The sequence below is a fragment of the Camelus ferus genome, chromosome 8 (genome assembly GCF_009834535.1).
Source record: "Camelus ferus isolate YT-003-E chromosome 8, BCGSAC_Cfer_1.0, whole genome shotgun sequence".
Taxonomy (NCBI): Eukaryota; Metazoa; Chordata; class Mammalia; order Artiodactyla; family Camelidae; genus Camelus; species Camelus ferus.
The window spans coordinates 73,156,572-73,184,194 of NC_045703.1; the positions used below are offsets into that span (position 1 = coordinate 73,156,572).

The 27,623-nt window shown below is 58.1% G+C and overlaps 1 protein-coding gene across 1 annotated transcript; it reads right to left on the reverse strand.

The window, feature by feature from the left end:
- Window positions 1-16,574: 16,574 nt before the first annotated feature.
- DACT2 (dishevelled binding antagonist of beta catenin 2) lies at window positions 16,575-27,367 on the reverse strand. The gene is given in 5 exon segments (XM_032485383.1): window positions 16,575-17,948; window positions 17,950-18,794; window positions 19,570-19,812; window positions 20,837-20,969; window positions 26,867-27,367. Coding segments are annotated over 5 exon segments (2,226 nt in total). The 5' UTR covers window positions 27,104-27,367; the 3' UTR covers window positions 16,575-17,180.
- Window positions 27,368-27,623: the final 256 nt, after the last annotated feature.

Consider the following 27,623-nt stretch of genomic DNA (forward strand, 5'->3'; position numbering starts at 1 on the left):
TGAGAAGTCCTGTGACCTGCTGTCTGCAGCCTGGAGCCCCTGGGAGAGCTTGGGGGGCCTGAGAAATGGGGGCGGGATGGGGGTGGGGGCGTGTTTGGTCTGAGTTTAAAAAGTTGAGAGTCAGGAGCACTGACGTCTGGGGCTGCGAGAGAGTGGGTGTCCCAGCTCAAGCAGGGAGACAGCTCACCCTCCTCCGCCTTTGTGTTCCGTCCAGGCCTCGGCGGATTGGGTGATGGCCACCCGCTTTGGAGACGGACATTGTCTTGACCCTGTCCACTGACTCAAGGGCCGGCCTCCTCTGAAAATACCCTCAGACACTCCCAGACGTCTTGCCAGCCACCTGGCCGTCCTCAGGCCGGAGTGGCACATGAAATCACCCACCACAGCTCCACATTGGTGCTTTTTAATGTTCCATATGGATGATTTTCAAAAACCTAAAATACGGTTTTCACCTGAGCAGTCCCAAAAGCACAACCAGCAGGCGTGTTAAGAGCGCTTCCCTCCTGCAGGCCTGCCCTGGGGGCGCGGCGCCGCCCGCCGGTGTCGGCCGGCGGGGGGACACCTTCCCCGTGCTGATGCAGCCTCTAGACAAGTGCCCTCTTTGGCCCCGGTCCCTGGGACCCGTGAGGTTTGGACCCAGTCACTAAGTTCCCACATAGCTCGACCAGGTTAGACTCGAATTCTCACACGTGATTTGACACACTTAAAATTCCTCCTCTCTCCCAAACAAGCCCAGTCATCAGTAGCGTCTTGTCACTGCGTCCCACTTGGTCTGGTGTTCTGATAGCTCATATTTTCCCCCAGCCTCTCTTTTGCCCCAAACAGGCTTGTCCAACAGCATCTGGTGCTGCTCCCTCCACTGACTTGATTAGATCAGGCGAGATCCTTTTTATTTTTTCAGTGGAGATACTGGAGATTGAACCCAGGACCTTGTGCATGCTAAGCACACGCTTCACCACTGAGCTGTATCCACCTCCCCCGGACTTACAAAACTTTTGTTTTAATGGAGAGGTGAGATCCTTTGATCCAAGGTGTCCACCTTCAGGCACCCGATCCCAGGACCAAGCAGGTTCTCTCAGGAACTTCGGTCCCAGGCAGCACAGGCAGGCTGCGAGTTGGTGGTGGGCGCAGGTGTCAGGTCACGTGCAATGGGGTGACAGTGCTGTCATGGATGGAGCAGGAAATCGGAGAGAACCATGGGGGGCCCTGCAGCTGGTGGGGGGCGGCCTCAGTTCCCCGCCCCCAGGCCCTGGGGCTGCTGGTGCTTCGACCCCTGGGTCTCCACTGCCTGTGTGGGGGCGCATCACCTCTCTGCAGAGCCCCTCCCCGCCTCACTGTCCTGAGAGGATGCCCACCCTCCCAGCGCTCGGCCTCCTCCCTTCTCAGCGCCCAGAGGGTCCAGATGGACTCAGCTGATGCGTCTGCACAAGAGAGAGCCTGCAGAAGCAGCCGAGGACGGAGGAAGGAGAAGCACTGAGACCTTTTTTAAAAACTACTGGCTCTCAGAACAAAGCGTTTTCAAACAGGAAGTTAACTTATTACTATAATATGATATGATACCATAAATTTAGCCCTTGGCCTTTCCTTCCTAGGCAAGGCTAGATTTAAATAAATTATCCTACAATTGTGAGTCTTTTCTTGAGCTCAAAACATTTCAACTTTAGAAAAAAACCAGACTTTACTTTTGAAAAGTCTCCTTTTCCATGTTCTTCAAAGAAATCCACTCGCAAAGAAGCATCCCTGTTCCGGCCACACTCGGACGTTCGTGATTTCAAGACGGCGCGTTCGCTTCTGCCCCGGGGTCCTGGAGAGTCTGGAGGACGGGGTCTTGCTGAATAAACTGCACGTGAAAAAGACTAATTGGTCCCCGCATGGAGGCCTGCGGCTCTTGACTTTTAAAATATTTATTGAACACAAACACTTGCAGGCACATGAAAAGGCTTCTCCCGGATTCCTCTTGACCTTCCGTGACCTCCCCCCGAGAGCATGCTGCTTTCTCCCCTGGGGATGATTAAAACCGGAGAGGCCTTTATTTATTCTTCAGGAGTCCCTAAGAATTCGCAGAAGTTTTAAAAATTAACCAGGACCCAGGCCGGCAGCGCCCGCCCTGCCAAGCCCCCCTCTGCATCCTGGGCCGCGAGGGCCACACAGCACAGTCACGGCTTCCGGACTCACCATGCGGGGGCCAAACCCACCTTCCACGTCAGCGGCTAAGGCCCCCTAACGTCCTGCAGCCCTCGGCGGGGTCTTCCCTGTACTCGGTCTTTTCCACCAAGGGACAAAGTGCCACCAGTGTCTTCACGAGCCTCCCCCACAGACGGTGTTTGGGGAACGCGGTGCCCACGCCTGGCTTTCGAGTCTGCCTAAGGCGTTAGGCTGTCCTAAGGGGTTATTGTAACTGAAACCCAAAATATGTCACTGTCATCGTTGAAAAGAAAGCCTAATTCAGTCTCATTGTTTTGCATCTCTCCTTCTGACTCTGACGTCTGTTTAGTTCAGAGGGTAAACATCCTCCCTTCTCCTATCCCCTCTCAGGACAGAGCTCTCTCCTCTGCGGCCGCAGCTGCAGCGCCCGGAGGGGCTGACGGCGTCTGGGCCGGGCGCGGGGGTGGCCTGCGCCACCCTCTGAGCGCAGCAGCGTGACTTAAAACCCATCTCTTTGTCCAGTAGCAAAGAGATCCTAGACACGTCTTCCCTCATCGGCGCTCCACTTTAGCAATGGTTTTGATCCCTCCCTGTTCCTGTCCAACACTTCTCCTTGGATGTGGTCACACTTGGATGCGGATTTGCAGCCCACCTCCCTCGGATTGTCCAGGTGTGTGTGTTTCTTTAAGTTCCTTAGATCTGCAATTTTAAACTCATGAAATAGTCCATACTTCCTTGACTGTGTGTCCAGCACTGGATTTTGAGTCTTACTACAGAGAAGCCAAATGCACTTTGTTAAGAAAAGACGCAGGGCTCCCTAAAATAGCCGAAGTCAGAAAATGAGAATTTTAAATAAAAATATCTATTCTCCAAAATTCCTACTACCTGCATTCAGTCACCCAGGCTCTTGGGGTCATGCTGCTATGGTTCTCCCAGGGCTCCCGCAGGGACGGGGCCTCCGGCATCTGAAGACCCCCTACCCTCGGCTCTTTCTCTCTCCCACTCTCGTGTTTTGAATAAAGATGTCCTGTTGAGAATCGCTTGAGACCAACACGTCCACAGCCCGGAGAGCGCACTAACCCGGAGTCCAGAGGACTGGATTCAGGTAAAAGTGCCCGGCGTAGCTGCCCTTTGATCTCCACCAGGGCCCGGCGCTGGCCCCGGAAGGCACAGCGGGGGCTGCAGTGCCACTGTGTGCGGAGCAGAATGGGATGCTGGGCCCCCCCCACACACGGAAGAGCTTGGTTTTCGTCTACCCCATAATTTCCCCGTTCTGCTGTGTGGAGAAATCACTGCTGGCAGACGGGGCGGCGCTGGAACCGGCGTGTGCTTTCTTATTAGGATATTGTGACTCTGTTCTCTCCTCTCCTCCCCAGGCTTCCTCAAAAAATGTAAATGCCTCTTTACTAAAACGAACCAAGGCACAGGGAAACCCCGGAGAGGAGCCGGGGAGAGGTTTCCTGTGGCCCGGGCGTCTGGTCCCAGCACGGGGAGGGGGTCCCTGATGCGGGGACACTGGCAGGAACACAGGATGGGGTCTGGACGTCAAGTGGCCCCACAGGGCCCTGCTCGAAACGCGAGGCTGCGCCCTGAGCCCTGCCGGGGCTGGAAACCCTCTTTCCCTGAAAGCCGAGCCAGCCGCCTCCTGCGACTGGACTCGGTCGCTCGGAGAACGTGCACAGTCGTCTCAGCTTAGAGGCCACAGAAACTGGCTTGGTCATCTGATTCCACCCGGCGGAAGCTGATAAGAGGTCAAACCACAGAGAACGGGGGCACCTACTGCCCAAAGCGTCTGTTTCTCACAGGACAGTTGAACCGCTTCGCTGCCGGGGCAGAGCCCAGGTTCCAGCTCGGGGTCACGGGAGGCACTGCGCGTTCCAGTTTCTTTTTTATACCACAATTTCATACGGTATTACACGCGTTTCTTAAAAAGAGTCATGCGAAACCCTCCTTACACACAAAGCTCAACTTTATTTATCCTAAAGTCTTGTGTGAGGTTTAAGTGGTGTTGCATGCTAAGCAGAGCGTGATGAGAAATTCCGTGGTGAATTTCCACAAAAGCCGTGACCCACCAAACAGCATCGAATGAGTCTCCACCCCAGGCTTCTCTGTCAGGTTAGCAAGTCTGAGCAGCGCCTTCGGAGGAAGAAGGTATTTCTGGTAAATCCCTTATTTATATAAAAACAGTTTAGACGTTCCTGTGATTTCGTCTTTGTTCTTCAGGGACTCGACTGTAACTCATGAACTGGCCACGTGTAAGTCACACCACACTTCCTCCATTCGTCCTCAGTTCCCACCCAGTCTGTTTACCAGCGTCCTCATCCTTTGTGTGAACCGCTATCAGCCGGGAAGGGATTTGCTGAGGCCACAGGAGGCAGGAGGAGGGGGTGGGGTGGGTGGGGGCGCTGCCCCCGCAGAGCTGCCCCAAGGCACCGAGGCGCGGGCCTGCGGCTCAGGGGACCCTCCCGTCATCTCTGGAGCGAGGAGGCCCCGCTGCTGCCTCTCCCGGTGCTCAGTCCACGTCCATGCTTATAATTTAGGTCGCTTCTCTTCTCATCCAGAAAAACACGAATAAGAGTTTTCTTTTTGGTGCACGGAGTGAGGGGCAGCGGGGCGATGTGCAGGGGTCCCCGCTCAGGCTGCGCCTCGCACTGGCCGTGTCCCCAGGCCTCGGGCCTGGTTGAGGGGGTGGTCAAGGTGCCGTGGGGGTCATGACCAGGGAAGAGCCCCCGCCTCCGCTGCTGCGTTTCCCATTTCCAGGTGTCCTTCAGCACGGAACCCACTCCCTCGTGTTTTGTGTCCAACCCGACTGCCTCTGTGAGTCCAGAGAGAGAAGACACAGCTCTCGGGACCGTAGGATGTGCTGTCTCCACACCGCAGGCTCAGCGCCCCGACCCGGGCACCGGGCACCAGGAGAGGCACTCCCGGGCTCGGCCAGCACTCGTTGGGGCAGGTCCCCTCCCAGGGCCCAGCTCCCAGAGCATCCGTATCTCCTGTGGTTTCCAGCTGCCCAGGCGCACCCAAGAGCGTCTTGTGGGGACTGGACCGGCCCCACCGCCCCCTGCCGGCCCCGTGCCCTCCCCTCTGAGTGCCACGCAGGGCGGGATGGTTGTCACATCGGAGGTGTCAGGGCCCCCCCAACGTCCTCAGAGGGGACAGGATGGCCACCCCCGGCATGGCATCCTGCCAGAGGCGGGTCCAGGACCATGAGGGTCCTGAGGGGCCCGTGCGTCCACGGTACACCGTTTCTTCTCGGGATGTTTAATATTTAACGTGTCCGATGGGCTAAACCAACCTGCTTAATCAACTGTTTAACTTGAGACATTTCCATCTCCGCCAGAGTCTAAATCAGGTGGGGCCGGCGAGCAGGTGGCTGAAGGCCACGCCTTGGGGTCCTGAGCTGAAGCCACCCTGCCCATGTTGCTTTTGTCCACTTGTGGCTCTTCACAGCCATCTGAGCCTCGGATCCGCCCCGCCTGGGCAGTGTTTACACCCAGGGCGCCAGGAGCGGGCCCGTCTCAGGGCCCCTGACGTCTGTCCACCTCGGCGGGCGACAGAGGAGCGACATGACTGGACCAAAGGATGGACGAAATTTTGAAGGACAGGCTGGTGGTCGGCAGAGGGGCAGTGGCTGCAAAATTGGATCCTGTGGCTGATTTTGTTAATAAACCCTCTTTTCTTCACAGTGGAGTTGAGTCTTTTCAGTTCGACCCAATAAGGAAACCCCAAACCAAAAATGTGCCTTTTTCTTTCTACAAATGCATGCTGAGCCCCCTCTGCACAGGCTGGGTGCTCCTCAGCTGGTGGGCCAGCCTGCGGGGCCCTCACCCCAGCCACGCAGGGACCAAAGCAAGGGCTTTCTGCAGGATGCCCAGCTCTGTGGGGCAGGGTTGGGAGTGGAAGCCGGTCTCTGGGCTCTGAGCAATGGAGGATGCATCTGAGGACGGTCCACGGGCCGGAGCAGGCCGCGCGCCCACGCCTGCCTCCTTCCTCTGAGCCCCCCAGGCCCGGGCAGGAGGAGACGGGAGAGCAAGAGCCCGGCGCCGCCAGCACCTCCCCCTCAGCTCGCCCCACGCCGGGCTTTGCCGGCTCCACGTCGTGGCAGCGGAGACTGCGCCACGAGGGAGAAGCCTCTCTGCACAACCCTGTAGAGCGTGGGCTCGGGAGGGAGGCGCTCCCTGCGTGACTGGCGGTGCCTCCTGCCGGCTCTGGAGCATCCCCTCCCTTCCCGGGGGGTGGAGAAGCGCTTCCCTTTCCTGCGCCTCCTGGCCCGCAGGCCCTCTCCCATCCCCTGAGGACGGCGCGGCGCTCTCCTAGAATAGGTGCCTGTGCTTTCAGAACGGCCTTTCCAGATGGCAGCTGTGGCCCGGCCGCTGGGGGCCAGCCCAGGCCCGGCCCAGACGCCGGGTGGGGTGGCTCCTGTCGGCCAATGGGGCTCAAGGACAAGGGGTTTTCATGGCTGATCCTGTCCTGGGCCCCGCTCCGGTCTCAGGGCCACTATAACTGGGGGCCCCTTGCATTTCTGAGGTCCCCCATATTCAGTCCCAGGGCCCCTCTTCTTCTTCACGGTTGGGGTCAGATGTGAGAGGCGACCACAGGCAGGAACAGCAGGACTCTCTCCTTCAGCTCAAAGAGCCTCCAAGCGGCGGGGGCAGGATGGACAAGGGGACAGGAGGGGGAGGGGTGTGGGTCAGTGTTAGCCTGGCTTCCCTGGGCCCCAGCGGTAGAAATTAAGAGCCACGCCAAAGCCCTCCTCTGTCAGGTCATCACGAAGTCCGGATTCTGAAAGGTTACCATTGAGGTCAATGTATCTCCGATGGATCACGGTAACATCAACCCAGCAGGGAACTGAGTTTCTGAAGAAACCGAATTATTCACTCCAACTTTTCTCCACTTTTGAATATCAGAACTATCACCAAAGGTCTGTCCAGATTATGTCCTACAGAAGCTTTAAAAGTAGACACCAACTTGGTTTTTAAAATGTGCGCAGGGCCCATAGTTGACTCTGTGCTGAGCCTGTAAAGAAGTAAAGCTGATGACACCTCGTGCGAGACGTTGCATTACGGACCTACCCACATCGGGCGAGAAGGCACGTGCTCAGGCCCCCACGTGCTCGGCCAGTTCGCAGCCGGCGGGGAAGGTCTGAGGGCCTCCCCGCCCAGCGCCTGCCGCAGGAGGAGAGCTTTGCTCGCGGCCACTCGGGATTAGTTGGGAAGGGGCGCCCGTGTGCGCACTGGTGTTCAGGCCCTGTGTCTGGGCAGAGCTCTTTTCCAGCCAACCCTGAAAACAACCAGACGGAAGCAGCCGGGACCCTCAGACAAGCCCCCAGGGCGTCGCTGCCCCTCCAGGAGCTTCCTGGCGCTGCAGGGGGAAGCGGGGCTGACGCCTGCCGGCCCTGCGCACAGCCGGCTCCCTGCACAGCGAGCGGCGCGAGCCGGGCGCTTCCGCTTAAGAGCAGGCCCCTTCAGCTCGTCTGATGCAGACGGCCAGGGCGGAGTTTAAAGCCTCATCGGTATCTTTGCCTCAGTATTGGAAACGCTGCTTCTTTTGGAGGGTAAACCAACTTGCATGCATTTGCCATTTCGGTGCACAAACAATAAAGACCAGGCGTTATGTTTGGACCTGGAAACTTACAGGCGGCTCCGCGAAGACTGAGTGGGGACAGCGGCTCGTCCTGGCCTGGGTGGCAGGCTCAGCACGTGATCTAAAGCAGCTTCTGAAGGCTGTGCCAACGCTACCACTGCCCTCTGGCTGTGAGCCGGGAAAACCAGCCCCTGCGAGGTTACACGGCCTTCTCAGCTTCACATGGCTCCGGGGCAGCATCCACCCCGAGGTGCAGCTTCCCTCTGGTCTCGCGCTGGAGGGGCCCTCCCTCTCCCTCTCCCTCTTCCTCTCCCTCTGCTTCTGCTTCACAGAAAACCATGCTCTTCTCCCCGACAAGCAGGTCTGTGAGACTCGGAAGCCCTCTGAGCAGCTAGGAGCCCCCTCCCCAGCGGGTGGGGCCCCACGTGTCCTGTGTTCTGGCCCCCTCCCTCCTGAGACCTCTGGGATTTAGGAAGCATGCTTCCTTCCTTCCTTTTTCATGTATTTTCCTTTTTTAAAAATTGAAGTACATTTTATTTACAGTATTATGTTAGCTTCAGGTGTACAACACAATGATCAGTGTTCTTACAGTTTATAACACATTACAAGCTATTACGAGGCCATGGCTACAATTTCCTGTGCTGTACAATGTGTCCTTGTCACTCAGTTTGCATGTTTCCTTCTTAGCAGAGCCGGGCTTCCCATACCATCGTTCCACCGTAAGTTTTCAAGTCCTGCTTTGGGAGTGACACGTGATGCCTCTGGCTGAGGGTGAAGACGGCATCAAAGGGCGTTTGAGAGAGAAAAGTGCTTGAGTCTCTTTGAGAAAGAGAGACCCTGGGACACAAGAGCCAGGCAGCCGCGGCCACGCTACACATCGGGCTCAGCAAGGCGCTTTTGTAGCCACCATGGGCCGGGCCCTGGTGCAGGTTGAGGACCTGCTGGGACGTGGGCAGGGGGTGGGGGGCGTTCACAGACGCCAGCCCCCTGCCCTCCCCGCCGCAGGGACTTCCACACTTGGAGGTGGACCTGCTGCTGCTTTACCTCTGGCCGCGGTCAGCCACCAACAGGACAGGGACGCACACTCCCATCTGAGCATGGACTTCTAACCCTCACCCTCCCCGCACGGATGCCTCGAGGGCTCCCCGGACACAGGATGCCAAGAGATGACCTGCTGTGGGTGGGAAGGGACCAGGAGAGGTCATCTGAGGGAGAGGCCTTCTGAAACCCCCTTCGCAGCTGTGACCTCCACCCAGCAGAGGCAGGCAGGAGCCTGCGGGCGCCAGCACACACGTCCGTCAGTCCCCGCCCACCGCGGCACTCACGTGGTCTCCAGACACTGGCTGCCGCCCTTCCTGCGCTGCTTGCTTGGACGCAGCTCCCTCCGGACAGCACAGGTGCCAGGAATTGGGTGGCTACTGATGTTCACCTCGGAACTGAGCAGCTTGGGCTGCCCCACCTCACGGGAAGTCTCAGGGGAGTGTCGCTGGTCTCCCCTTTCTAATCGAAGCAGGTAGGCACACAGGTACGTGGTGGACCCACAAATGGGTCCCTAGGGTGCGACGCAGGGAGACACAGATGGAGGCCGACAGGCGGATGCTCGGGCGCACGGGCGGAGGCACTTGTTGCAGAGCTGTTCTTTTTTCCTGTGACTCAAGTTTATTTCCTTCTCGGTTTGTTCTAACGTGTTTGTTCACCTGGAGCGCACTCCTGCCCAGCGAGTCCTCGGTCTTGGCGCGTCTACTCCATCAGCAGGTGCCATCTGCCTGCTCCCTCCTGGTCTGCAGGTGTGAGATGCCAGCCTGTGGACTGGTGACACTGACCCACCGAAAACCAGTCCATCCAAAACCTACTCGGGGTCACGGCCAGGCGTGGGGAGAGGCAGCCCGGCCCGGGGAGTGGGGAGCACGTGGGCGAACCTCATCCCCTCTCCCGCCCTCTGTGCCTCTTCCTTGCAGGCGGAGGCTTGGGCGAGGTCCTGGATCCCTGGGGCCTAACCACAGTCAGCACAGCCATGGGGGAGAAGGAGGCCTAACAGCACGGCCTCGGGCGGGTGGGAGGGTTTTCCCGTGGGAACCAGGTTGAAAGAAGCCGCTGGGAAGTGCTCCTGACGCTTATTTCTCACTCCCTGGTTTTGGAAGCGTGAGCCTGTGGTCAGCGGCTTCGGGAAGAGCTCCTTCAGGGCGTTTCCTCCTGAGAATGGATCTGCACACGCATGAGCGCTGTCCGCGCCTCTCACTGGAAAACATGGAGCAGCAGCACCCTAGGCGCGGGGACGAGACATGAGGCCCGAGAGTCACTGCACGGACCTGGGCTCCACGTGGCCAAGGCCGCCCGAGCGCCCGTCAGAGCCGCTGCTGCGGCCTCGCCCGCTGGGCGCCCTCACAAAGGGACAGAGCGGGTTGACGGGCCTTCTGCCGCGAATGCAGAGAACCCCTGGGGGGGAGTTCTTTTTAAATTTAAATATATGGTGGAGATCTTTGAAAATGTGTACGTTTGAAGGACAACCACCGAAATAAGAGAGACTGTATTTTAACATGTACACTGTTCCCAACTCATAGGCAGAATGAAAAATAAAGTACAACTAAACTCCTACAAAGCAAAGGAAGACGTATTGTAATTGGAGAACAAAAAACAAGATATTAGAACAAATTCAAACAAACTCAAAGTTGTAAATGGACCGAAGTAGCCATTAAAATATGAGGGAGGATCGTGTGTAAAACACAGCTTCTCGGAAGGGCTGAAAATAATCAGACGTGAGCAGATTTATCAGGAGACACAAGTGACAATATGAATGAATGAACAGATTTTAAAGAAAGCAGCATCATGAGGGCACCAGCTGCCAGTGTGTATGAGAAAAAGATAAACTCACCAGGAGAATAAAGCCCTCGGAGAGTAGCGACCTGACAGGTCCTCACCTGTGCACGGCGGATCCACAGTTGCGGGGGACACGTCACCGAACCTGCTCGGGGACCAAGAGCCTAAGCAGATAAATGATACGGCTTCAGGGGTTCGAAGGACTCCCCTTCTCACGGGTACAGGTGAAGCCCTGCCAAAAAACTGCACACGACAGTCTCCAAAAACCGGCCCAAGGCCGCCACAAAGGAGCCTCAACAAACAGGAACCGACAACAAAACAGAAGACTCGTGGACGGCAAGTCCGAGTCCTCGACCTCGCGATCCATCAGAAATGGGTAGCAAGAAGACAGCCCACAGGACTCCTTCTGTTTGGAAGTTTTTCTAAGGAGTTCACAGGTCAGAGAAGAAAAAATAATGGAAACGAAAGACATTTGCCCAAATGCACCACGACACATGCATCTCCAGCTGCGGGATTCGGCTTAGGCGGCTTAGGCGCTGCGAGGCGGAGCCTCAGCTGAGCGCAGCAGGCGAACTGACCCACCCCCGAAGGAAGCGGAGGGAGGGAACGGTACTAGTGAGGGTAGAAACGGCTGCAAGGGGGCAGGAAGGGGAAGTCCTGAAGTTTCATGCGCTGCAGCCTTTCCTCTTTGTTCGGGTGACCTGTTTTCTTTGGGGAACTGCCACCTCCCCTTCCCGTGGGATTTGGGAATGGAGCTGTCAATCAAAGTACCTCTCCCTTCTCCCCAAGAAGCTAGCATTTTTGAGGCCTATACAAGCTAGTTACCTGGACTCTCAAACCTGGTTCAGCGAGGAACCTGCAAGACTCTGTATTTTGATGGTTTTTTCCAGGAGCTTGTTTCTACATCAAACACAAGCCTTCACCGAAGAAAGTTCCTGAAGTGTTGAGTCTTGGTCTCGGAGACTCGGGAAAATAGTCTAAAAGCTCCAGGAACGTTGGGTGTTGCGAATGAGGGGAAGTGCAGTGTGTCTTCCAGGACCTTTAGGACCAGACAGATGCCAATTAAATGCCAAGGGACAATACGCTTTTCAGCTGAGGACCAGCGTCCTCCGGACGTAGCTCAGAGAGCTGCTGTTTGCAGAGCTTTGCAAAGTTAGCACTTTGGGAACGCGGGGCTTTGGTCTGTACCCAACCCCTTCACGGGAGGGTGGAAATCCTCCCTCGGTCTCTGGGGATCAGCCTTCGACAAGCCCATCAGCTGTGCAGGGCTCAGCGGCACTAGGGATTAAAAATGACTCTATTTATCGCAGACAGCCTGCAGGCTTCCCTCGACTGAGGGGACCGGAGAAGGAACAGCCTTCTGCCACGCACCGCGTTAGGGATGCTCTGAGGGCTGGAACGGGTCCCTTGCGTGCCCTCCGCTCCTCGACTCCAGAGATGCTCTCTCCTCCCCTTCTCTTCATGGCGAGTGCCTCCGTCGGCACAGATGCCAACCCCTGCACGAGTATCTCTGAGCATGGCTGACCCGTTAGCAGAGACTGACCGGACAGGCCACCATCGTTACCTGTCACCCAGCAGGTGAAGTGTGTCACAGAAACCAAAACAGGACACGGGCATGGAGGCGAAGGAACACAATTAAGGAAAGTGAAGTTAAAGCTCACGAGTTAATGATTTGCCGTTTCGATTGCTGTGGATTTTATCCTTGGCCAGGAGAGCGTGGCTGAGAAAAACATAAACGTGGAAATAAAATAGAGTAGAAGATAAAACAGAATAAGAATTTTCAAATGGAAGCAAAAATTCTGATTAGAAAGTCTTGTTTTTATCAGGATGTTCTTAGAGATGAGGCTATGTTCTTGTCTCATTTCTTAAATGAGTGACACAGGCAACCTCTTGAGTTTCTTTGCATTTCAGGCCCCTTGCCTGGGGTGCCTCCTGCCAGAGACGGGGGAGGCCCTCAAACCACAGAACGGCCAGCGTTCTTGCCACGCGCATGCGCGGGCCTCCTCAACGCCTCCCGGGGTGGCGCTGGCCACGCCCCTGAGCAGGACCACCTGTCTCTGCCCAGACCCAGTTCAGCACAGCTGACCACATGCCTTTCCAAATACAAGTCTAACAGGTTCTCCTGCTGAGCATACACTGGACGATGACCAGACCCCCTGTGACATGGGCTCTGACCCCCAGCTGGCAGCCACGTGACCAGGAAGCTGACCCCACCCTCCGTCTGCAGCAAACATCCCAGGAAGCCAGTGAGTCAGAGCTGCGGGAAGGCAGGTCGCTGTCTGCAGGGACGTCTGTGAGCAAAGCTGAACAGGAAGGTCTGTCACCATCCGCCCCGACCGGGCAGGACCTGACCTACGGCCAACAGCTGCCCTAATGTCTGTCCCCGCGTCCAGCTCAGGACCAACCGGAGGAACCCCAAGTGCTCCCCTCACCAACCTCCTAGGAGCCCCACTTCTCGTAACCCCCGCCTCCACCGCCCCTGCACCCCCTTTCCCCCCGGAAGCTCTCTCGTCCCCGGTGCCCAGACTCTGCCAGATGCTAGTGACGCTAGTGACGTCACTGAGGGTGGCCGAGCCCCTCGCTGCAGCAGCACCACCTGAGCAGCCCCTGCTTGCTCCCACGTGGGCCGCCTGCCCTCGTCCCCACAGCTCGTGGACTCCCATGCATCGGCCAGGATCAGGACCCCCGTGGACCACCCTGCTGGGACCCTCACCTCTGTCCCACCGCAGCTCCAGACCCCTGCCAGCCCTGCACCACCCCCTCCCCTCCGCCCCCCTTCTCAGCACAGGCCCCTCTCCTCCCAGGTAAACCCCTAACTGCACCGTGGGCCCCGAGTCCAAACAGCGCTCCCTCCCGGGCCCCGCGCAGGGCCCGGCCTCTCGGGGGCTGTTGGGCTGCCCTGCTGGCTGTGTTGCTCTCGGGCGCAGCCCGCCTCCCCGGGCTGGCGCCTGTGGCCTGCAGCCCCCACCTGCGTGCAGCACAGCTCCTGTAGGAGACGTGCTCAGGGAGGGACTTCGGTGAAAGCAACCCTCGTCTCGCAGCTCTTCCCGCTGTGAGCGCGGAGGGGCGCTCGGCGGCGCAGCCGTCACCGGACCGGGGAGTGTGCTTCCCGCAGTCCCAGGGGCCGGGCCTCCGCGATGGGGGCTCCGGGGGCAGGTTGCCTTTGCTCTTGGCCTGCGCCTGCAGCCACCTGTGCCCCCAGGACCCCTTCCCATCCCACCCCCAGGGCCTCAGCTCCCCCGACCGCCTCCCAAGGCCCCGCCTCCACACGCCTCCCCTCTGGGGTTAGAGGTTCCACACGTGAAGCCTGGGGACAAGCACACTCAGTCCACAATAAATGATAAATATCCTGTTTCCTTGGATTATACGAGATGGTTTGATTGAATACCTGGGGTATTGTCTCTGAAATAATCGCACTGTTTTTCTAACTCCTCTGAATCAGCAATCCTTCTAAGTTTAATTTCTACCTTAGCTTGACTTTGATACTTAGGAAGAACTGGTTCATCCTTTTATCTTTTTAATTGTTTGCTAAAATTTTTGTATTTCAGTCATGCTGGAAGTTTCAAATGCTTTCTAATGATCCCAAAAGTCAAATAGTAAATTGTCTTAAAGAAAAGAAAAGCCTTAGGGCTGGGGAAATAGTCCACCTGTCTTCAGACGCACTTGACGGGCCCTTATCGTCCTGTCATCCCCTCCCCCCTCCTCGTCACAGGTCACCTGCGGCTCATGGGAGCTTCCTGCTTTAGTTCCCCTTCATTCTGAGCAGTTACAACCATTTCTGTTCAGAGAAAATATGCTAAAAATATGAAATACTCAAGCAAATAAACGGAAGGTCTCCATCTCTGCTTTGCGCATGCTGCCTGAACCGTCTGCTTTTCTCGCACATCTCTCTTCTCTGAGTTGACAGGACCTCAGATGCGCTGTCGCTTAGGACTGGACTGCGGCCGGACCCCGACCACCTTCTTGTCACTGATGTTCTCAGCTTTACTTTTGTTCTTTAAGGCACTTCCCCCGAAGAGCCCTCTCCCCTGGTACTTGCCCCTGGGAGACGCTCGTCCCGCCAGCAATGCTCACAGGGGTCAGAGACTCTCACTGCCGCCTCCCTGACAGGGGGCCACCTGCCCGCTCTTCCCACCCCCAGCTCCTCTCCGCCCTCCCTCCTGCTCCTCAGACAGGAATGCGACCTGGTGGGCAGACACCCCGGGCCCACTTTCCACACCTCCATTTCCTCCTCCCACCAAACCCCAAGGGCTCACCAACCTCAATTTAGACAAAGGAGCAGCCCCAGGGAGGGCGCACTGATGGCCAGGCTGGGGTCTGAACCCTGTGCTGGGTCTTTGCTGGATGTGGGGGGAAGCAGAGGCATCTGGGCCCGACATGGCGTCCAGAGTTGTGTTTGTTTACTCCCAACCCGCCCGAGGGAAAAGGCGCTAGCAAGGAAGCAGCTTGCCCTGGGCAAACGCCCGTGAGCCTGGGTCTCCAAGGCTGGGGAGAGACCAAGAGAGTCTGAGTCAGAGAAGGGGGTGGTGGTGGGGTGGGGAGGGAGACGGATGACGATCTGACGTCTCATCCCGGAGGACACTTCTGTCCACAGAAGCCACAGGGTCTGCATAGTTCTTATGGTTAGCTGGCACGGTTAGCCGGCACGGTTAGCCTCCTGGTTGCATAGACAGGCCCGGGCTCCCCGGGGCGGGGCTGCGTCCCTGCCTGGCTGCCCTTTGGAACCTGAATCATTAGAAAGTGGAGCCTGGTCTCTGAGACAGACAGTCCGAGAACCCCTGAGGCCCCGTCAGCACTGATCCTACACATCTGGGCCAGACACAGCCCGAGTGTCCTCTTTGGTGGCACAAGGACCAAGGATGGGCCCACGACGACTAGGGAAGTCTGCACTTTCCAAACGTGGCACTCAAAGCCCCTGAAGTGAGTGAGAAAGCCTCCAGCAAACGCAGGATGTGACGTCAGGCAGCAGAACACACTCTGCAGGCAGTTTCACAGCCGCTTCTGCAGGTGGGCCGGTGAGGGATGTGGACGGGAAACCGCAGGCACCCCGGTGGGGCTGGGATCCTCACACTCGGAACCTTTCTCCAGAGCTGCACCTGCTAGGTGGCCCCACAAAATCGGAGATCCCCCCGCCTGTGCTGCCACAAAGCTGAGAATGACACCATTGAAGAAAATGCCCCGAGTAACAACTTTTACCGAAAAACCTGTCACAGGTGGGTTTGAATTTTTCTTCAAATATCAATGCCGTTTTGCAAAGCACTTCAGAAGGCCCCGTCACCTCTCTCAGTAAGCAGAGGCCGCGCAGCCCGAGCGGGCACGCTATCTGGACAGACTCTGGGACACGCCTGAGTCTCGGTCTGCCCCGGGCCCCTGCAACAGCTGTGTCTGAGGCTTTACAGACAGCAGGCCCCACAACGTTGCCTCCACCCCCAGGAACCCCAGCCCAGGTCAAACAGGTGGGCTTCCTCTTTGATCTAAATGTCAATCTCTCTGAACGGCGCCCTGAAACTAGCTCTCTGCTCCATGAGTACTAACTAGGGTCTGCTATAAATCTACTACTGTAGCTTTTTTTTTTTTTAAATCATTTTCCTTCAGAAGTTCCTACCAACCTTGCATTTAGCCCCAGGGAGGGGCTGAGGGGGTCCAGACCCCCACGAGGGCCCACAGGGTGGACGTCCTGCACCCCCCACCCAGGACCGCAGCAGCAGCTTTGAGCAATTCAGGATAAAGCTGCTTTATGAACTGAAGACGGTGCAGCTCTCAGCACTGCTTCCCTGAAAATCCTACCTTCTTGAAAACTTGAGGGAAATGTTCTTCAAAAAATAAAGACCTAGAAAAGTTTCTTTTCAAAAACGCTTTTATGACCAATTTATGAGAGTTGGAAAGAGTCTGGGGTGTTGTCACACGACATGCGTTCTCCCAGCCTGGGTGAGAGGTGAGAGGATGTCCACCCGCGCGATGAGGAGAACCAGGCTTTGCTGGCCACCTACTCCCTCGAGGGCCAGGAGGCTAAAAGGGAAAGACTGGTCTGCAAGGACAATGGCATAATCTGGTGTTTATTCACGTCGAAGGTTTAACATGGGATTCACATTCCAGTCCAGTTTCCAGAACACAGCCCTGCAACCATCTCTTAAAAGGATGCTTTTGGGGAGGAATGGTTCATCAGGCCTGGGGACACACCCACCGCCCAGCTCAGACGGAACAGGACAGAGGTGAGTAACCACGAGGCTCACAGCACAGGCACCTGGGAGGCCGGGGTGAGACATCGGTGCTGGGAGAGGCTGAGAGAGGAGGAAACGGGTGCCAGGGAGGTCGGCCAGGTCTGAAATCTCAGAGTTCCATGGGATCGTCTCCTTTGGGAGGGGCGAGGCGATGCCCCCAGGGCCGCAGCCTAACCTGTGGGGGGAGCCCTGGGACCTGCTGAATCATCTCCTCCACGGAGACCCCTTTCAAACGGTGGCTTCAGAGATTTGGCAAAATGGTCACAGGACACAAACCACACCCCCGCCCTGCATGAGGCTGGACCCACCCTTGGCCAGGAGCCCCGTTGTGCCCTCCTCGCCCAGCCTCCGTGGCTCCCGGAGGAGCGCGGGCCCCTCGCCGGCCTGGACGCCCTTGGCCACGGCCTGGCAGCCTCACACTAAGGTCATGACCTTCAGGGCGGCCGGCTGGAACCTGCGGATCCTCTTCTTCAGGGCCTTGGAGGCCTTGACGCGGCAGAGCCTGGGCACCGGGGGCAGGGGGGGTCTGGAGCCAGCCGGGGCCCGTGGGGGCAGCTGGGGGGCCGCCCCAGCCCAGGCCGGGCCCCTCCCCCCGCCCTGCACGCAGCCCTCCGAGTCGCTGCTGCCGGACTCCGCGTCCCCGAAGCGGTTGGCGGTGTGGTCGCTGGCCTCGTCCTCGCTGGTCTCCGCGATGGTGGAGTGGAAGGGGGAGGTGGGCTCCGAGCCCCCCGACTCGCTCCTGGCCTGGGCGTCCTGGCGGGGCAGCTGGGGCCTGGCCCTGGCGCACACAGGCTGCGGGCCGCCCCCTCTCCTCACTGCCGGCCTGTGGGGCCCGGGGCTGGGGTCCAGGCGGGGTCGGGCCGAGATCTCCGCGGAGGACCGCCACCGGTGCTGCTTTCTCCTGGGCTCCCCGCCGGCCGCCACCAGGGGGGCTGCCTCCAGGGGGAACAAGGCCTGGGTTGACGCCCGGTGACCCTCCCGTCGGGCCACCAGCAGGGGGACGAAGAAGGACACGGGGTAGAGGCTGGATTCTGAGCAGGACCGGCCGGGCGCCCCCCTGGCGAGGGTGGGCCTCCTGAGACCACCCCCTGATGCAGGGGGAGGCCGGGGGGCTGGGAAGGCACCCCACTGCAGAGGCTGCTCCCCAAACCTTCCCGCCCTGTCACTGGCTGCCCCTCCTGACCTTCACAGGCTTTGTCTTGGGGGGTGGCATTTTCTGCCCTGTCGGGGAAGATCTGCTGGCAACAAAGTGGGGGTGGGCACAGTGTCCGGGGGCCAGAGGGACACTGTTCCCCCCTGCCCTCCCACACGGGGACCTGCCTCTACCCGTCCAGCCGTCGGGTGCCAGCTGCTGGGCCCGGGAGCGGGGAGAGGGGGCTTGGCCGCACCCCATTGAGGGGGAGCCTGCACCAGCCTCCTCCCGCGAGGGTTGGGGTCCCTTATCTGGAAGGCTGCTGGGGTGCAGGGTGTCCACAAGGGGCGCAGGGCCTGGCTGCGGGAGGCTGTCCCCACCGGCGTCCCCCCTCTGCACCAGCCCTCCCCCTTCTGCCCCTTCTGGGGCCCAGGCCAGCTTCTCCAGGCCACCCTCACTATCTGCCCTCTGGCCACTGAGCTCCGGCAGGGAGGGGGTCGCCTCCTGTCTTGGGAGGCCCCGCTCACTCACGCTGCCCCTCGGGGCTGGTCCCCGGCCCCGCAGTCGCAGCAGCTTGTCTATATAGGCTCCGGCCGGGCCAGCATCCGGGCCCAGAGAAGCCCGAATGGAGCTCGGACCTGCGGGGCCGGGAGGCGGCTGGCCTGGGGGCAAGGGGCTGTCGTTCTGCAATGTCTCCTTGGTCAGAGCAAAGAGGGGGCTCTGCAAAGCCACAGCGTGCAGGGGGCTGGGGTACGGGTACACCTCCCTGCCCCCCTTGGACACCAGGTCACGCTGGAACTTGGGGTCCACGCCGTGGCAGAGGAGGGAAGTGGCCTTGGGGTGCGCACTGGCTTTCTGGAGCCTCACCTCAGCCGGCAGGGCTCTCTCAAGATCACCTGCAGAGGAAAAGAAGAACAAGAGGTAAATAAGGGAAGAGGTGAGTGTGGCCCTGGGGCTAGAGGCAGGCGGCCACAGGACAAGCCACCCCAGCCTCTCACATCGGTGCCTGGACAGAGTGTCCTCTGCACACGCGCCCTCGCCCGGCCCCAGTCAGGCCCCTTCCAGCAACAGCTTAGAAGGTAAGTCGCAGACCCAAACATTCAGTTCCATGCCCTTGTCCACCAGAGGTGCGGAGGATGCCCAGGGGACAGCCAACACCGGACAAGACCTTGGAACAGACTTCCCTGAGTGTTCACAGATTCAGCCAGAGAAGGCTCGCCAGACCGGGTCTAGCATTAGGAGTAAAAGATTAAGTTTTTCCCTTTGAGCTCGTTGGAAGTAACAGAAAGGCTCTTCCCTGGCCTGTGGGGGCACAGCTCTCTCCCCACGTCCACACTCAGCGCTGCACCCACTCTGGTCACTGGCAGAGCCGGGACAGCCGTGCAAGGGTGTGGAAGGATGTTCATTTTAAATAATAAGAAAAAATGCTTTCTATTACAACAGCCCTGTTATAATGAGCAGAAGTGGGTGTTTGATTTCTACCTCCATCCAAAACCCAAAAAAGCCTACAGAAAATTTGGAGCAGCACCTGTGGGGGTGGTACCAGCCCCACACGCACAGGGCTTCTCCAGGGTGCTCAGCAGGGCGGCGGCCGCCCCCGCCCCTGGGAAGGGGCTCGGAGCCGCCCCCACTGCCTGGGCTGGGACCGCCCACCCTCCTGGCTCTCCTTACCTGTAGACACCGGCCTGGGCCGGGACTCGCCCTCCTCGCTGGCCTGGAATCCCCACGTAGGCAGGGGGACCCCGCACACGGTGGTCTCGTCTGCTGAACGGGGCCGGCAGTCCCCGGCGCTGGGCCCGGCCTTGGCGGTGGCGGGCAGCAGCGTGCCCAGGGAGGAGGACAGGCGGTCACTGCACACGGACGTGCAGGAGGTGGACAGGGAGCAGGAGCCGCCGTCGCTCAGCTCGTAGAAGCCTGGACCGGGGACAGGGCGGTCAGCCCAGCTCCCTGGGTAGCCCTGCGCTAAGGGGACTGCAGGGCCCCAGGGAAGCCGGCCTGGGAGTGGCCAGGGCTGGAACACCAAGGAGGCCTCCCTACTACCGTCTCCTATCACCCACGACAGGGTTGGTGGGACCCTCATCACCCACGCCCACCATCTGCCCATCCCCATCCTTGCCCAGTGGCTCGTTTTGCCTGATGTGACCACTGGCCTCTAGCCCTGGGGAGAGAGACTCTGGCTTCCGTCCCCCTCCGTCCTCGGTGCCTGCCAGGCTCATCCAGAGAAGCAACCAGACAAGAAGCTGCATTTCGGGAGGTCCCTCAGCCCCGCCCTGCTATGGGCATGACAACCTAGACTGGGGCACGACTTTGCAAATTAAAAACAAGAGAAAGAAACACTGTCCTTGGGGAGAACCCTGGTCTCCTAGGTTTGCCATCAGAACCACCACCTGACAGTGTAATCTGGATGGAAAGCCCATGTACCCAGGCCCGTGACGGTCAGAGACTCTCCAGCCACCTCTGTGTGACCTTGGAGTAAGGCACTCGGGCAGCAGGGGCGGAAACCAGCATCTCTCACTACACCGGTTTTAGACTGAATAAGCCTACAGACTTAAAAAAATACTTCTGTCACGTAAAAGTGGCTACTGACAACTTGCATGCTGATTCAACAGAAAAGAGCCCAGAAGCATCTGCCTCGGCCCAGAGAGAGGTGGGAAACTCCTGGGGTTTCTCTCCATCCAAAGCAGTATTTTCCCAGGTAAACAGTGTGTATCGCTCCCCCCCTCCCTCTTAAAGCACATTTAAGTAAAAGCAGTCCCTCTTCAGCACGCGTCAGTAACGCGCTGTTCTGGGCTTGCACACAGCTCCCAGAGGGCAGAGGCAGGTCTCCTCCGTCAGGCCAGAGAGCTGACCCCTGAAGGCCGGGGCCCCAGGACAAGCGACAGACCAGAGTGTCCCTCCGTGAGGCCACGCTGCCCCGAGCCCAGGGCGGGCGCCGTACCCGAGCTGGGCCTGCTGTCACTGTCGGGGGCCTCACTGGAGCTTCTGCGCACGTCCAGCTGCAGCTCGCTGATCTGCTGGTCCAGCTGGTCCAGGTGGGTTTTCAGGCCGACGTCCTGGCGCCTTAAGCGGCTCTAAGAAGGGAAGAGGGAGATGCCAAACCGCTGCGGGCACAGAAACCGATGTCCGAGGCCCCGCGTGCCGCCGCGTCGCCGGTGCGGCCTAGCCCGCAAACCCGCAAACCCACAAACCCGCAGCCGGGCGCCTGCCAGGCGGCTCCTCCTCACTCACGCCTGAAGGAGAACCTACACCACCCCCCCACCTCCAGCCGGCCTCCCAACTGCAGACGGCTTTTTATCAACAATTTCCAGTTAGACATTTCTTCATAAGGACACGGAGAAATACGGACACGGAGAAATAGGGTGGAATCAGGATCAAAAACGGGACAAGGACCCTCCTCTGGCAGGAGCCGCTGGTAAGATTCTCAACTGCTGTCTTTCTTTGCGGAGGTGCAGTGACGTGCAATGCCGTGCTAGCTTCTGGTGTGCAGCACAGGGATTCGGTTACACACACACGCATCCCTTCCAGACTCCTTTCCACCGCCGGGCGCTACGAGCTCTGGAACGCAGCTCCCTGTGCGATGCACCGGGTCCGGGGTGACCACCTATTTCCTTTTCGGTCTCGGTGAGACTCTGCTTCCCGGGCATGTGCTGCGTGGACCCTGCGTCTGGTGCGTCACCAGGTCTGTCACGGCGGCCTGTCCACGGCACCTGGGGAGGACTGACCTTTCTACCTTTCAGGGCGCAGGAAAGTCCCCAGGAAAGAAAAACAAGGCCCCTCTTCTGCAGGGTCTCAGCCCCCATATCACAGGTGGCATTCTGAACTGTTCTGAGTTTTGTCAGACTTTTGGGGTTGGGGGGGCACTGCAAGAGCAAAGGGCCCTGTGCCTGGGGTCACAGCAGCCTGAACACCAGCCCCAGGACCTGTCTGGTTTTGAGGTCCCATCTCTGCTCTGCCTTCCTGGGCCCCAGCTCCTCCAGGCTTCGGCTTCCCCAGCTGTCTCACGGGTCACTGTGCGCATTAACCACACGTGTGTGTGCATCATGTAACATACATATAACGCATGTATGTGGTTAGGGCTCACGTATATGCTCACACACACACACGTAAGTCACGTGTAACACCGGGTATTTAATAAATGCTGACTTCCTTCCTTCAATGATCAAACTTCACCCTGTTTCCTAGGTCCGCGGCCTAAGTTTCTTGTTTGAATTAACAATTAAGTTTAAGGCAAATAACTAATGAACGTAATGATGTGGGTTATCCTGTTTAAGAAAATAACTAACTGTATTTCAAATTTTTATACAGGAAACGAGGAATTACTTCAGTCATTTCAATAGTATGAGAAGTCGGTCCAAGAGAGAAGCAGGTGGTGGTAATTTCTCATTCTTTTGGGAGGACCGGGTCGGCCAGGGTGTCCTGACCAGCCCAGGTGAGGGCTGGGGTGGGGGGCCGGGGGCCCGGCCCGCAGCACCCGGTGAGGAGCAGACACCAGGGGTCTCAGAACCACCTCCAGGCCACAGTCTCCCAGCCTCGTCTCCCTGTAAACACAACACGGCCAAAAACAGTCCGGAGTTTAATCAAAACTTAAATACTCAGAAGCACCCAGATCAGCCTAAACACCCCGGCTTCCCACCTGCATTTCTTCACAAAGGGAACCGGCCCCCAGGTGGACGGCACTGCCTGAGAGCCGGGCCGGGGGGGGGGCGGCAAAGATGGGCTCCCAGCCAATCACCATCCGGGCAGAAAACACTTAGATTCAAACAAAGGGGATTTTTACTGCAAGTGATTTTTCTCCTGTCGTAAAACAGGACCATGGTACCAGCAGAAAATCAAGTTCCTCTGTTAGACCACACTTCGCTCAAAAACATCAATTTGACCTCCTCCAAACCACGGCATCCTCTTTCTTCTGAAGGAGGTCATCTCTGGATCCCACAGTTGGCTTCTTTCCTTCCTCTCCACACCCCTTCCCCCCAAAAACCGGAGCCCTGTGTGTTTGTGCTAGAATAATTGCTTTGTGATTAATGTTTGCCCAGCCAGGCCTGCAGTTGGCGGGTTCTGATGAATGTTGAGAGCGCACGGGCGCCGGGCCCTCTGGGACTCTCAGATGATTTACTGAGCCCTCAGGACCCCACTGCACGGCTACGGGGCTTCACCATCAGGGTTTATGCCGTCCTCTGTCGCCTTCCCCGTCCCTCATGTGGGCTTTCTGTGTCTGCTTCTCAAGAACTCTTCCTGGGCCTCTAACTTTGTGCTCGGTCAAAGTTCCTTATGTGGCCAGGACCGGGCATGACCCACTGCAGAGCCAGCCACGGGGCAGCTCCATCCACGTGTCTCTGCAGAGAAAATGTGTGACAGAGACGTCGATGCCCCGTCAACTTGACCGTGGCCATCACACGGACTCCCCACAGAGCAGCCCGCAAGCTGGGGGCCAGCCGCCCTCCCCACTCACCGCAGGCCCTCAAGCTCATGGTCAGGATACCACATCCTGCCAGAAGCCCCCGAACCTGGGCGAGGGGGGTCCCGTGTAAGGGAGAGCACGCGGGTCCCAGGAACTGGGAGCATGCACCCTGGCGTCCACACAGACTCTGGGGCTCCCTGCCACTACCTGAGACTCCAGGGCATTCCAGGGCATGCCTGGGCCCTTGCACTCTGACCAGCTCCCAAGAACCAACTTTTCACAACCACAGAAGTTTGTGGTCTTAAAAAGTTTGTTGTTTGGTTTTGCATAAGGATTCACATTTATTAGTTCAAACTTCTGCTCAGGGATATGCCATTCAGAACAAATACCTGGCTCATCCCCCACGTTTTGGAAACGTTTCCTCTGCTCGCCACGAGGGACCTGAGTTCCACCGGCTTCGCCTTTTGCTCCTGTCTGCCGTTCAGCTTTCCAGCAGATTCGGAGGACAAAAATGAAAATTGTCCCAAAGTTCAGGACACGGAAGTGGCCTCTAAAACACCTGCGTTCTTTCCTTGAAAGCTGAGAACAAGCAAAGGAAGCATCTTCCACAGGAATTCTGAGGCCTCACAAGGGCCCTGTGGTTGGGTAAGCGTTTCAGCCTCGCTTGAGAAGAGATCCGCCAAAGGGCCAAGGTCACAGGTTGGCCTCGGGATAAGGAGCGCTAGCATCACAGAAGGATGCCCCCCCCCAAGACCTTGAGCGAGTTCGATCCCCTGGTAATTTGAGGAGCCAGTGTGGTCCATCCCAGGAAACTACCAGGCAGGGGTGGGGGGTGTTACACCTGCAGTCAGACCTCCAGCCCTTAACGCCGGCACCTGGCGGCCGGGAGACGCTGCTGCCACGCAGGCTCAGGGCAAGTTGTGACCAGCAGAGCCAGCCGCCAGGAAATTCCCCAGGATCCGCTTCCTCACTTCCCACCCAGGGCCCCTGTCTCCCCGGCCCCTGCAGCGCCTCCTGGTGGCAGACGGGGCTCCCGGGCCCCTCGGGCTCCTGAGTCCACATCACTGCTGGGAATTAGCCCTTCTAAAAATAGGAACGGCAGCCGCTTCTCCGGGGGAACCCCTCCCGGGAAGACAGACAGGTGAGCCCAGGACAGCAGAGCGGTAGGGCTGCTCTGGTCGGAGGTCACGGGAGGTTCTTTATCTTAGAAACCTAGAACATGGAGAGAGTGAGTGCTGAAACCGTTTCCCCTTTGTGACAGCAAGAAAAGCTGCTCGTTTACTTACTCCACAGATACTGAGTACCTACTACGCGCTTCCTCGTGTGATTGGAGGCACAGCAATTAAAGGAAGGTGCAGAACGTTCTGGTCAGCGTTAACATGGTAGGAACTGTGATTCTAACTGCAGTTTAAATCCCCCCCAAATGCTCCAGCTCATTCTCACTTGGGAATTCTGTGGGACAAAGCTATGAAGACTCAGATAAAAGTTCTTCCTGTCTTCACACCTGAAAGGTGCCCCTTGGCCAGATTAACACCAGGGTGGGGGTGGGAAGAGGCCCTATGTGAGCAGGGAGTTACTGAAGTGTGCAGCTCCGCTGGAGATGAAGGTGTTTTTAAAAATATTTTATTTATTTATTATTTTGTTTTTGTTTTGGGGGAAGTAAGTAGGCTTATTTACTTATTTATTTTAATGGAGGTACCGGGGATTGAACCCAGGACCATGCATGCTAAGCACGCGCTCTACCCCTGAGCTGCACCCTCCCCCACACAGGTCTTTTGATTGTACTTGTCATCACAGAACTAGGATTACTCCTCATTTTTTCCCTGTAAGAAAAAATGTGAAGGTGTTAATCACTGGGCTGATGTCACACCTTTGCAATTATTCCTCCCTTTTGATCCCGTAATCTGTTCCAAGAACAAAGTTGCAAGACAAAGTGTGCGTGTTCCTTCTGGTCCCCACATTAAAAAAAAATAAAAAATAAAACAAAAAAAACCCTGTTTGATCTTCTCTCCCAAAAGGCTACTTGTAATTAGAGGCTGGGCACTCACAAGTCTGATTTGTACACTACTGAGGCCAAGTTAATCATCAACTGGGCTCCCACCCCTTCGTCAGGACAATTCACAGCAGCACTGCACCGCTCCTTCCAGTCACATGCGTGTCATGCCTCTCCGCCCGGCCACTGTGTGCTTCCCCAGGTAGGGTGGGTCTGGGTGCCCACACACAGGCCAGCTAAGCCAGCAGCTGGGACTTGAGAAACTGGTGAGTGGAAAGCCAACGGAAGCTCCACTCTGTAGCCAGCTCGGTCCCTCCGTGCCGCAGTCACGGAACCACAGGAGGAGAGGCTGCACAGGGGCCGTCTCAGCAGTGTGGGAAGACAGCAGGACCCTGGGAGGCACCTCCCGGCGCTGCCTTCCTAACTGTCTAATCCAGAAGCAGTTAGCAAGTCATTGACGTGACTATGCTAAGCTGACGGCTGCAGCTCTGTCCAGGCTCCTTTGCAAAGACAGCAACTTTTAAACAGGACAGATCTGATTTCTAATTTACAAGAAATTCCACTTGGAGTAATAGAGTCTACTGTATCAAATAGACATTCTTCTCTATAGCCTTTTAATTTTTGTTTTCTTTAAAGAATACTGTATCCGGGGTGAGGGGTATAGCTCAGTGGTAGAGCCCATGATCGGTGTGCATGAGGTCCTGGGTTCAATCCCCAGTGCCTCCCTTAAGGGGAAAAAATTCCAAAAAAAAAAAAAAAAAAAAAAAAAGAAAGACAGAAAAAAAAAATGCTGCAATAGTGTAAAAAAACTCTCTTGAGTTGCTTCCAATACGTGGAATCGAACCACACAGCGGCTTCATAACCGGCGCGGTCATCTGGAGAGTGTCTTCAGTGCTACGTAAGGAACCGGATTCGGAGGAGCCGGGCACTGGGGAGAAGGCGCGGCGGGAAGGCAATGCTAGGGGTCCGGCTCCGCCGCCTCGCCATGCAGAGAGCACACCTCTTTTCATAGGTCAGGTTACATTTTAAAGTTGGAGAGGCCCTCATCAGATACCTGTTTTCCCCATTATGTTGTTACAGTGACACGGCCCCCGAGCTCAGCCTGCGCACATCACTGGGGACAACCCGGGTGCACTCCGCACGCTGGAGCTGCTGTCCCTGAACCGACGCAGCAGGGAGGCGCTGGCACCGGGAATACGACACCGGGATTCCAAGCAGCCCCCACCAGGGGCAACCGACTTAATGCGTTCTTATCTGCACAGCACGGAAACTCCATCAAGCAGGAAAACATCCTAAAAGCCTGCCGGCGCGGGGAAGCGGGCAGAGCCGGGCGCAGTCCCGATGCGCCTCTAAGCGCAGGCGAGCAGTGCCCGGCTATTTTCGGGATCCGGATCCTTAGCCCTGCGCCTCGGGCCTCCGCGTCCGTCTCCTCGGAACCGAATCGCGTCCTTTCAAATCCCCGAGGGTGCCCCTCCAGCGGTCGGGCGGCCCGGCCGCCTCCCGCCTGCCCGGGTGAAGCGGGTCCCCGCGTCCCCGCGACCCCGAGCAGCCCAACGACCCCCGCGCGCGCTCCTTACCAGCTGCTCCTGCAGCGCCGCCAGCGCCGCCTCCAGCCGCAGCTCGTGGGCGCGGGGGCCGCGGAGGGCGGCGGGCCCGGGCGGGGGCTGCATGGCCAGGGCGCCCCGCACGCGCGCCTGCTGCCGGGCGCGCAGCCCCTGCAGCTCGTGCAGCCCCGCGAGCGCCGCGCGCAGCCGGGCGCCCACCCTGCGGCGGTCCCAGCCCGCGGGCCCCGGCGGCCCGCCCGGCGCCCACATAGCGCGCTCGACCCCGGAGCTCCCCGGAGCCGCCCCGGCCTCCCGAGCGGCGCCACGGCGGTGCGCGCGGCCTCCGGCGCCGCCTCTCCCCGCCCCCGGCCCGCGGGTCGCCAAGGTAGGCTGGGACCTATCGACCTATCGGTGGCCGCGGAGGCGGCGTTTGCACACGCCCCGGGGTCACAGCGGCCGCCCCCGGGCCCGCCCCGTCGGCGGAGCCCCGCGGCCTTGGGGACCAGGACGGCGACGATGCGTGCTGTGACCTCGGAGGGACCCAAGCGGAGGGAGGCGCCCGGCGGGAGACCTGAAGTGGCGGCAGTGGGACAAACACGGTGAAAGGTTTTGTCCAGGTTAAAAAAATGTTTAAGACGAATTATTGGGTAATATCACATTGTAAGGACCACGTTACCACTATCAACCCATTAGAACTTTGGAAAAAAACTCCACTTTTCTTGGAAGCCTTAGCTTGTCTTTTTCTTTTTCTTTCTATTTTACATTATAGTTTTATCGAGATCGACTCACA